The sequence below is a fragment of the Chiroxiphia lanceolata genome, chromosome Z (assembly GCF_009829145.1).
Source record: "Chiroxiphia lanceolata isolate bChiLan1 chromosome Z, bChiLan1.pri, whole genome shotgun sequence".
In the NCBI taxonomy this organism is placed as follows: domain Eukaryota; kingdom Metazoa; phylum Chordata; class Aves; order Passeriformes; family Pipridae; genus Chiroxiphia; species Chiroxiphia lanceolata.
In genome coordinates this window covers 72,280,498-72,294,269 of record NC_045671.1, presented here as the reverse complement: position 1 = coordinate 72,294,269, position 13,772 = coordinate 72,280,498, and the positions used below count along the sequence as shown (strand labels likewise).

The 13,772-nt window shown below is 45.1% G+C and overlaps 2 protein-coding genes across 5 annotated transcripts in view; one reads left to right on the top strand and one right to left on the bottom strand.

The window, feature by feature from the left end:
* Nucleotides 1-9,861, bottom strand: part of SHC3 (SHC adaptor protein 3) — a 95,743-nt gene extending 85,882 nt beyond the window's left edge. For 2 of the 4 annotated variants that reach the window (XM_032676912.1, XM_032676920.1), the window contains exon 1: nucleotides 3,687-9,861. The gene's annotated coding sequence lies outside the window, so the exon portion shown is untranslated. The remainder of the gene's footprint in view (nucleotides 1-3,686) is intronic. The other 2 variants (XM_032676914.1, XM_032676919.1) reach the window with 2 other exon arrangements.
* A 419-nt stretch (nucleotides 9,862-10,280) lies between these two features.
* On the top strand, nucleotides 10,281-12,753 carry CKS2 (CDC28 protein kinase regulatory subunit 2). Its single transcript, XM_032676749.1, has 3 exons — nucleotides 10,281-10,431; nucleotides 11,223-11,350; nucleotides 12,312-12,753. Exons 1-3 carry the CDS (start codon nucleotides 10,373-10,375, stop codon nucleotides 12,362-12,364), a joined length of 240 nt encoding a protein of 79 aa, XP_032532640.1. The 5' UTR covers nucleotides 10,281-10,372; the 3' UTR covers nucleotides 12,365-12,753.
* Nucleotides 12,754-13,772: the final 1,019 nt, after the last annotated feature.

The window sequence follows — 13,772 nt, the reverse complement described above, 5'->3', positions numbered from 1 at the left end:
TATATTTGACTGGTAAAATCACTTCAGGAGCTGTGTATTTTGTTCAGCACATGTTTATCCCACAGAAGAAGAGTGGTAAATACTCCCGTGAACTTAAGGAACATGCTCATACTAAATATAAACCACCTAGCTGCATTCACTGAGTCAGGAATAGGACAATAATCACATCCAAGAAAGATCCCTGGAAAACAAAAGGGTAAAGGAAAAATTCAGCCTGGGGAAAATACAAAAATACTAGAATATGTAACCAGAATTCATTGTTCCCAAAGTTTCTGAAAACTAAGTTCTGTTTAACTCCAATGAAACAAAGACTTGATTCAAAATGCCAGGAGAAACCCACATCAATTATGTGTTGCATTTCATCCCAGTTCTACCAGTGATCCAAAAAGACCACAGCCCTGGGCCTGACTCCTCACAGAAGCTTTGGTGTCACACACAAAACAGAGGAGAGAAGGGAAAATCTGCCCTGTGTAGGTGGCTCCTCAAAATGGGGAAACCCTGCTGTCTGACAGGAAGAGTTTTTTACATTTTTTATTGTAAGGGGGTGGGAACTCTGGTCCTTTATGCTTATTTTATAACATTTAGATCCACCTACCTTCCAAACATTTGTAAATGTTCCCACACTGTGACATGGGTAATAGTCACAAAACTGTTATTCTTTGACACAAAAATGTAATTGTTCTCTGCCCATTACCTTAAAAAATTCTGTTATCATCTTCAAACAGGGAGCACAGCAATTAATACTGCCTTAACCAAAACCCAGAAGTATTGACTTTCAAAGACAAGCTTGTCATTTAACATGAGATCAGTGAGCCCTCCAGTGGCTATTTTAAACCTTAAATTGTCACAATAACCTTAAGAAAAAAAAATATTTCTGTGTATGTGGTTTATTTGGATTCTGTTTGATTTCATTTGAATTCAGTCATCTTCTACTACTTTAATTGAACAACACTTTGAGCAACCTTTTTAATACTCTCAAATAGATGTATTTTCAGCTCACATACATTTTCTTTCACTCCTGTATATGTTCAAAATTTGTGATACATCTTAAACGTTTGAGTTACTTCACAGAAGTTAATGAGGAATGTTCATGTAAGAGGAGGGGAAAAATTCAATTCATTGGACTCAAAATCAAAATCTTAGCCTATAAACCCGTAGTATATAAATCCTACCTCTGGAAACTACAAGCATCTGGGACAAGGAATAAATACACAAAGGCTCTTTCAACGCAAAACCCAGCACGTGGCAGATTTAACATAAACAAAAGATGTTGCTTCTCATAAGGGAACTTGTTTAGCCATGGAACTCCTTGTAACAAGATACAGTGTTGTTGTGGTGGTCAATAAAAAATACACTAACAGTCAAGTTCAGAGCAAAATACAAGTCTCTATTTTTCCCATGTACCTTTTTATATCCCTTATTAGTAGCAAGCAGCAACTTAGATAAGCAAGCAACAGTGTTTTAATTCGCTATTATTTATTGCTGATGTATTTGGCAAGGCTCAAGGCTATACTGGGGTTCCCACAGGACTGAATCTAAGCACTCCACAGTCTGTCTTTTCTTTCGTTAGGGCTGCGTACATAGTTTTCTTATCTCGAGGATATACTCGCAAGTTTCCCCAGTCAATATCTTCTCCCAGAGAGCTGACAGACCCACTGCTAATCCTCACACAGTGGAGAAAAAATGTTTGGCCCAAAGATGACCTGAAGATTCATGAAACAGAAATTCACATGGCCTATTATTTGTAAAGAAATCCCTCATCAGTAGGCCCAGAACCGAGACTAAGAAGGGAACATGTCATCACATGCTTTTCTGATTCTTACACAATTTAATTCTGAAAGGTATCCATTAGAGAAAGCCACAGGGATAAGTTTGGCTAAAAGGATCTTTTCTCAGGTCTAGCACTGACATTTTAAAGTTTAAATAGAGCCTTTACTCAAACTATTTAAACATTGTGTCAAAAATATCCAGTAAATGAAGAACTCTGAGATTGAGCTACAGGTTTTTTTGTCCTTGATCCACTTTAAGACAGCGTCATATTGCACAGCCTACAGGAAAAATCTGAGGAGAGCTGTGCCTCATTTAACAGCATCTTCTTCTGTTTGATTCTCCAGTCATTATACAGTATCATCCTGAATTTGTTATATGAGCATTGGTTGCTATGGAAATCATCTGCTAAATTCAGCATTATTGATTTTGTTTAACATGGGAATAGAGTCATTTTCCATTCATCAAGGCTGGAAAAGACCTCCAAGAACATCAAGCCCAACCCTCCACTGAAGTTGACCTTGTTAACTAAACCACTGCACTAAGTGCCATGTCCAATCATTTCTTGAACACCTCCAGGACTGGTGACTCCACCACCTCCCTGAGCAGCCCATTCCAACGCTTGACAATCCTTTCAGTAAGGAAATTCTTCCTGATGTCCAATTTGAATATCCCCTGGCTCAGCTTGAGGCTATTTCCTCTTGTCCTGTGTCTGTCTGCCCAGGAGAAAAGGCCAACCCCCCACCTGGCTACAATTTCCTTTCAGGTGGTTGTAGAGAGCAATAAAGGTCTCCCCTGAGCCTCCTTTTCTTCAAGCTAAACAACCTCAGCTCCCTCAGCTGCTCCTCACAGGACTTACTCTCCAGACCCTTCACCAGCTCCATTACCCTTCTCTGGACCTGCTCCAGCCCCTCAATGTCCTTCCTGAGCTGAGGGGCCCAGAGCTGGACACAGCACTCAAAGTGTGGCCTCACCAGTGCCAAGTGCAGGGGACAATCACTGCCCTGGCCCTGCTGGCCACACTATTGCTGACACAAGCCAGGATCCATTGGCCTTCTTGGCCACCTGAGCATACTGCTGGCTCAGGTTCAGCTGGCTGTTCACCACCAGCTCCAGGTCCTCTTCCAGCTGCTTTACTACCACTCTTCCCCAAGATGCAGCACAGTCTGGGGTTGTTGTGACACAAGTGCAGGAAAATGATGTGGGAGACAGTATCAAAGGCTTTACTTTGATAAAGGTAAAGGTAGAAAACATCCTCTTTGATCAAAGTCGAGGTAGACAACATCCTCTTTCCCTCATCCACTAAGCAGGTCACCTGGTCATAAAAAGAGATCAGGTTGGTCAACCAGGACCTTCCTTTCCTAAACCCATGCTGGCTGGGCCTGATCCTCAGTTGTCCTGTATGGGCTGTGTGACTGCACTCAAGATAATCTGTTCCACAACTTTCCCAGGCACCAAGGTCAGGCTGACAGACCTAACGACATCCTTGTACTTTTGCTGAGTTGCCTCCCCCTTCTTCCAAAGGTCATAAAATCTCTTTTATTCCATGAGTTCCAGTGAAAGCTCCCTCTTCAGTCAGGCCAGTAGTCTTCCCTGCCAGCTTGTTTTTAGGCAAATAGGGGTGGCCTGATCCTGCACCTTTAAGATTTCCTTCTTAAAGTGTGTCCAGCCTTCCTGGACCCCTTTGTTTTTAAGGACTGTTTCCCAAGGTACTCTCTGAACTAGTGTCCTGAACAGGCCAAAGTCCACCCTCTGGAAGCCCAAGGTACAGGTTTTATTGACTCCCTTCCTTACTTCACCAAGAATTGAAAATATCGTTTTGTGGTCACTGTGCCCAAGACCACCACATCTCCCACCAGCCCTTCTCTGTCCTTAAACAGCAAGTCTAGCAGGGCAGCCCCTCTTGCAGGCTCACTTACCAGCTGTGTCAGGAAGTTATCTTCCACACGCTCTGTGAACTCACTCGACTGCCTCTGGTCCACTGTGCTGAGTTTCCAGCAGACGTGTGGCAGGTTAAAGTCTCCCACAAGAACAAGGGCTGGTAATCGTGAAACGTCAGCCAGACACTTATAAAATACTTCATCTGCCTCTTCATCCTGGTTGGGAGCTCTACAGCAGATGGATGGTCTCCCACCAGGATGTTTGCCTCGTTAGCTTCCCCCCAGTCCTCACCCACAGGCACTCAGCCTCATACCACTGCCCTGGAGCTCTGCACAGTCAGAACACCATCCAGTGTACAGAGCCATCCCACCCCCTCTCCTTCCTCACCTGGCCCTTCTGAAGAGTTTGTAACCATCCACTGCAGCTCTCCAGTCATGAGAGTCATCTCACCACGTTTCCATGATGACAACTATGTCACAGCTTTCCTGCTGACAGTGGCTTCCAGCTCCTCCTGTCTGTTACTCATGCTGTGTGCACTGGTGCAGATGCACTTCAGCTGAGCTATTATTTCACCCCCAACACTGCCGTGTCACCCCCGGGCTCATCAGTGTCACTTTTCAGATCTGAGCTGTAGTCTTTTGACTAGGTTCTGATGATTACTTCCACAAGAAGATCCATAGAAACAGAGTAAGACAATTAAATCTCAATGAAATTACACAGATCAACACTAGCCTCCAAGCTCTGCAAGGATCTGAATGAATTGCACACAGTCTGCACTTCTAAACTCATCCTGCAAGCTATGACTTGGGAATAATGTATTCAAGAATTTATTCAAGAACACCTTTTAAAATGCTGTTCTTGAACCAGCATGGGTACTGGTAGGAACATGTATCATAATTGGGTCTATTTTTCTAGTTTATCTTCTCTCAGAGGAAAATCCTCAGCAATTCAGATAGATTATTTTCAACACTTACATTGGATTATTCTCAGACAGCTAAACCATCAAAACATAGCGTCATTCTTTAGTCTCTCCAGGACCTGGTTCACATTTTTGTGTGAACTGAAAAACAAGACAAAAATAATCCATCTTCTGCATTTACCGAGGGGATGTTAATTAGCACACAAATAACTCAATACTTATTATAAAGTCTTTCAAATGAAGTAAAGTAGTAAATTCAAATTTAAGTATCTAAATTGAGGCAAACCAATTCTGAAGATCAAGCCTGCAGAGATGAATACTGTTAATATTACACATACAAGTAGCCCGAGGGTGCTTTGAGGGCTACTAGTGTTGTGGAATACCAGGTAAAGACCACACAGAACCAGCAAATCAAATCAGCAAATAGAAAGTAATCTCACTGAAATAAGAACAAAGCGAGACCGATTTTCTACTGACTCAATGTGTTTGTGGCTTTACTGCCTCAGAAGGCATATGCACCAAAGGCTGAAGGATATTTACCACTGAAGCATTTATGCAAAGCTTTTTTTCCCATGTAGATTCTCTGCCTAGTAAGGCATCTGTAACATCATCCTCCATCAGAGTCCTTCTGCTCTATCCATCCATCTGTTATCATGAAATCTACAATAATTTATCAACATTTCTGTTAAGTTTGACCAAACCAGCCAACAGGTTCAAAATTAAGGATCAAAACTGATGAAGAGTATGATTGTTTAAGCCTTGCTTGTTTAAGCCTTGTTTAAGAAACACTGAAAATATAAAAACATAGATAACGGTTCATCAATATATGCTACGAATGTGATTCATGCTCAGATTATTCACAAGTTATTAACTGTATATATGACTATGACTCATGAAGACAGTACAAAAGGTTCCTTGACTCTGATCTTGCTGTTCTATTCAGAAAAATACATTCAAGCATCTGACGTTAGTGTTTTACAAGGACATGTTTGAAAACTGAAGCACAGTAAAAGTACATATAACTTATTTTTTTTTTCCAAATGTCTAATAGAACTAACCAGAAAAATCTGCAGAAAATGTCAATCAGACACTGCTATGCACAACACAGATGGGGAAACTTGCATCTTCCCCTTCTGACAAAAAGCACAGAAAATATTTTCATCACTACAACCTACATCCTGAACTCTGTATATGCAAAAGTGAGGTGCACATGGGCCCTTCATTGTAACAGATTTTTATTTATCATGGCCCACATACCTCTGTGGATGGCCTTGGTCACAAGTAACAGGTTAGACAGAGGATTTAAGTCTGCTTCTGTCTAGGTACATGAGATCATCCCCCCAATAATGTCCATAGTCCATCTTCAGTCCTAAAGAGCCTCTATGCTGCCTACAGTCATGCTGTTCTCTAACAGAGTGCAGAATCTTGATGCTCAAAATTATACCTGCCTGTTAACGGCAACAGGAGACAGGGACAGAAGCTCAACAATATTCTCCCTGTGTTTTGCCATTTTATCTTGGGTTTTGCCATTTTATCTTGTGTTTCAGCAGCAACTGAATCAGAGCAACTGCCCTAATCAGACTAAAACTGCCCTAATCAGGGCTCTAAGCAGGAGTTTACATTCCAGTTGAGCAGCTGTCTCACATTTCTTCTAACAGACCTATGCCCCTAAGGCTATGCAGAATCCTTTTCAGTCTGCTCTGTGGCAAACTTTGAAATATGCCTTGATACCTGCTTTCGACATGCTGAGGGATGATTGTATGGTAGGAGCTTGTCAGCAGCTTTTCTCTTTAATAAATATAGGTATTTGTGGTTTCATTCATTCCTGACCTGGTTCAGAATCTTCAGTCAGGATGTCAATTCACCACCTAACAATCCTAATTTCAGAAACTAACTTCTTTAAACAGGAAAACATATTTCAATTAAAATTAAAACATCATTCTAGAGCACTGGAGAGAAAAAAAATTACTTTTGTTCTACAGTCAATATCAGCAAACGTTACAATGGGAAAGCATAACTGACACAACCACAGAAAGCAGGCCCCAAAGAAACAACTGATCACAGACAGGATCAGTTGTACCTAAAATATTCCTGCAGGATGTATTTTTTTCTAAAATGTTCTAGACAATTAAATTAGGTACTGGTAGGAAATGTTTCCTAAGATCCAGCACAAAGCAGCCTTGCTAAAGTTCAAGCATTTTTGTTCCCTCCACACTAGTTACAGAACAGTTTGTTCCCTTCTTTGCAGTGTGACTGACACAGCCTTTGTGTGCAACAGTATTCTGAAGAAAATGCTGAAGAGCCCCGTTTCACCCAGTACCATACAGTGTGGCTGAGGGTGGACCTATGGAGGTCATCTGGTTTAACATCTCTGATCAAGCAGGGCCACCTAGGGCCCATTGCCCAGGATTGTGTCCAGATGGCTTTGGAAGATGTCTAAGGATGGAGACTGCAGCAGCTCTCTGGGTAACCTCTGCCAGTGCCCCATCACCCTCACAGTAAAAAAGGCTTCCTGATGTTCACAAAGAACATCCCATGTTTCAGTTTGTGCCCACTGCCTCTAGACCTGTCACTGGGTACCACTGCATTGAGCCTGGTTCTGGTCTTCTTTTCACACTGCCTTCACGTTTTCATCTTTTTAGCCTTCATTGGACTCTTTCCAGCAGCACCAACTTCCTCCTGCACTGAGGAGCCCAGAGCTGGGCACGGTACTGCAGCAGCAGCCTCACTTGTGCTGAATGGAGGGGCAGGATCACCTTCCTCAGCCTGCTGGCAACACTCACCCTAATGCAGCCCAGGGCACTCAGCTTTCCTCGCTTCAAGGACACAGTGCTGGCTTACATCCAATTCAGTGTCTAGGAAACTCCCAGGGCCTTTTCTGAAAACTCATCTCCAGCTGGGTGTTTCCCACCATGTACCAGGGTCTGTGATTGCTCCTCCCCAGGTGCAGGACTTTGCACTTCCCCTTCTTCAACTTCATGAGGTTTTTCTCAGCACATTTCTGCAGTTCATCCACCTGGCAGCACAACCCTCTGGTTCCTCAGTTACTTGGTGTTACTTGGTTACTGGTTATTCAGTTCCAAGGTGTCACCTTGCTGGTGGGACACTGTGCCCCACTGCACAGGTCACTAACCAAGATGCTGAAAAAGCTCAGGCCCAGTACTGACCCCTAGGACACACCTCTAATTACGGGCCCTTCACTAGACTTTGTGCCACGTATCACCACGCTCTGGGACAAGCCATTCACTGCACTGCCTGCACATCCACCCCACGCATCAACTGCTTCTCTAGGAAGGTATTACTGGAGTCAAAAGCCTTACTGAGGCCTAGGCAAACAATAATGACTGCTCCCCCCTGGCTTTGCTGGACCATTTGATCACACAAGTTTATCAGGTTGGTCAAGATGTCATGATGAATCCATACTGACTACTCCTGATGCTTTTCTTGTTGTTCACATGACTGGAAATGATTGTCAAGCTTAACTGTTTAACAAGTTTAGCCACTTAGCAAGTTTATTACTTTTTTCCAGTAACTTCACAAATTATATCCCTAACACTAATGTTTTCATTTTAGGAAAAAAGATAGCAAATTAATAGTGGAACTTAACAAGTTCCTGGTACTGTTGCATTATTTATCATTCACCAATGCTTTTAAGTCCTGTCTGGGAAAAGAAATGATGAAAGAAGAAGCTGAAATGACACTTGGATACGAAATAAGATCTCCTAATCCTGGATTATTAAAACCAATATGTTAGCTTTGCCAGCTCTGCCAGTTGCCTTACAAACACACTTGGGTCAGTCCTGACTAACAAGGACTTTCGAATTAATCAGAGGGATCTCAAATAAGATTGAACACATATCTACCTAAGAATCCTTTTAATCTTCTTTAAAATTATGATCAGGTATTGTTACGAGTATTAGTAATAGAAGGAAAAGTTGCTTTAAAGGGATGCCAGACCTTCACTTCTGAATGAATTCATAGGAGGAAGGCTTACAGATAGCCTTACATGAAAGTCATTTTTTCCTCATGTGGAATATGCATGAGACAAGCAGAAAGCTCAGAAAGAAGGCACAGAAATGAAATGTCTTCCAATCCAGCAAACCCCTTCGTCATGACGAGTTATTCTTCCCCCCCCCCATTATTACACAATGACATTCCTAACAGAAATTATTGTGTATGCTCTGCCTCAAGTATTTAAAAAAAAAAATCAGTTGTGATGTCTGAAATTAAGCTAAAAAACCTCCCAAACCCTCTGTTTTGAATAATTCAATCAATACTTTTGAAAAATTGCAGGTGATTTGTACTTTTACAATTATACTGGAATTGACACTCCTGCTGAGGACCTTTGCTAAATGAATTTCACACGTTTAACTACAGCAGTTTGAAAACACTGACTTCATTTTATCTGTAGATGACCTGCACCAACAAGCCCTAATATAAGAGAAAAATATTACTGCTACATTATGATAAGCACTCCTTTTAGTGGCTGTAAGGTGTGAGACTGGCCTAAACTTTATTAAGACAGGCTGCAGTGCCACTTGAAACAATGATGCTAAGAAAATCATCCCTATTACCTACGCATGCCATGCCTCACACGGCCTTGGTTGTTTTCCTCTCCATGAGAACATGGAGATGCATTACATTATCACAGGCAGTACCTGCGTTTCTGGCAGCACCACAAAAGCAGAAACTTAAAAAAACTAGTCTCCTTTTCCTGCAGAGGCCCAACAAGAGAGCAGCACACTGCAGCCAGGGTACATGGAGCTTGAGAGCAAATTTAGGTTAGATATTAGGGAAAACCTGTTTGCTGTGCGGGTGGTGAGGCACCGGAACAGGGAGGTTGTGGATGCCCCATCCCCGGCAGCGCTCAAGGCCAAGGCTGGACGGGGCTCTGAGCAACCGGACCTCGTGGGGGGTGTCCCTGCCCACGGCACGGGGTTGGAGCGCGATGACCTTCAAGGTCGCTCCCCACTCCTTATGGTTCTGTGAAAGCAACCGTGAAATCGCCCTTCCTGGCCACGTCCCCACTGAGTTTCTCTAACCCCAGCTGGCATAAACACCACCCATAAACACATCCCGGCAGGTACGGAGCTCCTTATCAAACCCAGACACGTTTTCCCAGGGGAAACGCTCGCTGCGCCGTTCCGCCGGGGAAGGCGGCCTGTGCGCCGGGAATGCGGCCCGCAGTGCCCACGCTGCCCCGAGCGCCCCCACGGTCGCTCTGTCCGCACCGCGAGCGAGCGCCGCACGCGAAGCGCGACAGCCCAAGAGAGAGCGGGCTCGCGAAAGGCACGGGGCAAGCAGGGCACCGCGCTTCCCACGGGAGCACGAAGCCGCACGGAGCGGTCCCAGTCGCGGCCCCGGGGACACCCGCGACGGGGGCGACAGGACCCCGCTCCACACGAGTCGCGCCTGCGCGGGACGCCACAGCTTCTCCCCCCTCCCCTCCCCGCGTGCTGGAAAGCGCTGGAAGGGTGCGCACGCCCCGCCCCACCCCGGCCGCCGCTGGCCAATCATGGCGAGTCCGCGCCCTCCCCGCCCCGCCCCCCGGGCCCTCCCAACCGCCCCCCTCCGCCCCGTGACGCAACCGCCGCGGCCTCCGCGGACTGGCTGCGGGAGGCGAGCGCGCGGGTCACGCGGCGCGGCGGGCGCGGCACGCGATTGGCCGGCCCCGGCAAGAGCCAATGGGAGCCGAGCCGCCGGATTCAAATGGCGCGAGGCGCGGAAGCGGGCGGTTAGTGCGCGAGACGTCCCTGAGGCGTAAAGAGAAAGAGAGGGGCTCCTGCCGCCGCCGCTCCTGCCGCCATGGCCAACAAGCAGATCTACTATTCCGATAAATACTGTGACGAGGAATACGAGTACCGGTAAGAGACTGCGGGAGGGGCCGCTGGAGGGATTCGGAAGAGCCGTTCCGGAGGAGGGTGGCTCGGGCAGGCGCCTCTCCCGACGCGTGCCCGCTTCCCTCAGGGAACGGGTGGAGCGGGGCCAGGGAGGGCGCAGGGCCGGCGAGCAGGGCGAGGGCGCAGGGCCGTGTCGAGCCGAGCCTCTCCGTGCTGGGCTTTCGCGTGGCTTTGGGCCGGCCGGGGAATGGGGGGCGGGTGACCGAATGCTGCTGTCGGCCGGCCCCGATCGCCTGGCGAGCGGCTAAAGCAAGCCCTGGCCGCAGGGCGATGGAGGGCGCGGAGCGCCGCCACCACAGGGAGGGAGTTGTGGCGGAGCCTGGGATGGGGCTGCGCCGGCCTCTGCTGACGGGGCTGCTGCTGGAGTTGTAACTCTTTTAGCCTTACTTTAAAGCGGTATTACAAATATTTTAGAAGTCCAAAGTCCTTATTTTTTCAAGCAGCAGATACGGTAGCCACTTGCCAGGAACGCATACTTATATAAATGCAGCGTGACTGGAGCGTGAAGAATTAATCTCCTCTAGAATGCCGGTTGGCTTCCAATATGTAATTGCATTACAGATGTAATGTTTAATAGGCATAAGTGATTTTAAACTCGATTGTGAGACAGATTTCATAATCAGATTCATGGTAACAGTCATATACCCTAGGCTTTTTTATAGAGAAAGTAATTATTCATTACTTGCTTGCTGTCTTTTGCTGCAGAGCTGTTCAAGTTTTCTAGTGTTGTGTGTTTAATAATTGAATCTGTACAGACACGTGATGCTACCACGAGAACTTTCAAAACAAGTGCCAAAATCTCATCTGATGTCTGAAGAAGAGTGGAGACGTCTTGGTGTTCAGCAGAGTCTTGGCTGGGTTCACTATATGATCCATGAGCCAGGTAAGCACATCTGAAAGAATTAAGTGGAAAAAAAAGGTGTCTAAAACATTAACAGCCTGGTGCTTACCTTAAGTGTGTAATGGATAACTCGTGCTGCTGTGGAATCCAGCTGGAAGTAAATACCAAATGTTAGACTCCTGCTTATCTATTTCCTGTTTTAGCCCTTTGTCAACAAAGGCAACATAACCTTAATGCTCATGTAGGTAAGATCCTGTGTTAGTGCTCTGAAAAATCTACAGTACAGTTTGAACTCTAGCTACAGAGCCTACTTAAAAATCAGTATTTTATTTAATGGAGTGTGAAGCCCCAGAGTCTACGAATGAGGATGTACTCTGAGAAGAGCCTTTTTAGGTAACTTACCATTGGCAAGCCTGACTAAAAAGTAACAGGTGATACGTGAACTGCAGCAGCAATTGGAGTTCCAAGTTTCTGAAGAATCAGGTGAAGAAATTAGTGTAACCTTCCAGTGTTTCCCTTACCTTGTTACCTTTGATACTTTAGACTTTTCTGGAGGTGTTTAGGTATAAGTCAGATCAATAATAATGTAAGCTGGCTGTATTAACTAAAGTGGATTTTTTTGATGCTTGACATGATGTACCTAACAGACAGTTTACCTAGTTTGCTAGTCTAAGTTTTCAGTAAGAGTTCATCAAATAGCCTAATGTAAAGAGACGGTTGGTACTAACTAAAATTACTATTTTTTCCAATACTTCCTTCCCGTAAGTGTCTGAAGTTTATGATACAGGTACCATTTGGTATAAAACTAAAAAACACCTGTTTGACTGTTACATGGTTACTGCAAAATTGGTCTGTTAATATTACATGTGGAGCCATATTTGGACTTCTTGATCTACTTATCTGATAGCAAGCTTCAACTATTATCCCAAACTTCTGAAATTAAAGAAATCCTTTCAAACAAGACTTGAGGGACAGACTGATGCTTTCAATTTTCTTTCTGCAGAGCCACATATTCTGCTCTTCAGGAGACCTCTTCAAAAGGCAGAGCAGAAATAAGTCATCGCCTCTTCAATCTTCTGGAACTATGTATATGAGTGTATATATGTTGGCAGTATTCAGTGAATACTTTAAAGTTACAAAACATACATCCAAACCTGTGCATGAGCTGTATTATTCACAGCAACAAAGCTCAGTCAAGTGAAATTTCAAGTAGGCTGCTATAATGTTAAAAGAGCGGATGGCTTTATGTTTACTGTCAATGTAAGTGCCTCTCTGAATTAAATTGCATTCATGTTTGTGTTGCACATTCTGGTTAGATGATCTTGTTATCTGTGTTCGGTGACTTTTGCACTCATCTTTTCTGCTGTATCCTAGTATATTCAAATCTATTAGTTCTTCTGTTTAGGAGGAAGTAGGCTTAAGAAATAAACTGCTTTTTGTGTTCTATAAAGCCTCAATGCCTGGAGTTCTAATTTACTGTCAAAACAAGTATTTGTTGTCTAACATTTTATGAGTACCTACTCATACCTACAGTACCTACTGTTTTCATACTGGAAAACAGTAACTTGGTGATCTTATCCCTGATTACTTGGTATAAACTGTGTTGTGTACTTCTTAATATTGCATAGAGATGTCTTTATGCTTGTTCAGTTAACTCTGCTAGTACCAGTTAACTTTCTATCACAAGCTTTGACTCGGCAAGTTCCAGCCTGCCCTTCCTGTCTTGCATTGAAATTGTCACTGTGAAGTCTTGGGACCCTGTACTAGCAGCCAAGCACTCAGATTTTTTTTTTTTTAAACATATTTCAGTATATTGTGTTTCAGTAACTCTCAGTACCAGGGGTTCATTTCCAACATGAGTTAGCATTACAGCTGTGTAGGATTTGGAAGGCCAGCAACAGCAGGGTCCATCTGCATGTGGCTTAAGTGACGAAGCATGTGCTGTCCCTGTGTCATGTGTGCTTGTTGTGGAGACAGAGGTAAGTAACATGAAAAGTCTGGTGAGGAAAAGGACCCTTGCAGGCCTTACTCTAAAAGCTGCCTGAGCTGTCTGTCTCAGTGGTGGTCTGAACCAGGCCGGGTCACACCTTCACTAAGAATCCTGCTGAGCTCTGCTTAAGCCGTGCTCTTCCTCGGGCTGGTGTCTTTGGAGGGTCCCGCGTGCGTGCCTGCCCGCACTCCCTGCCCTCCCTCCCTGTGGCACAGGATCCCGCATTCCCTGCCGCTCATCCCTGTGGCACAGGATCCCGCATTCCCTGCCGCTCATCCCTGTGGCACAGGATCCCGCATTCCCTGCCGCTCATCCCTGTGGCACAGGATCCCGCACTCCCTGCCGTCCATCCCTGTGGCACAGGATCCCGCATTCCCCGCCCTTCCTCCCTGTGGCACAGGATCCCCCATTCCCCGCCCTCCATCGCTGTGACACAGGATCCCGCATTCCCTGCCCTCCCTCCCTGTGGCCCAG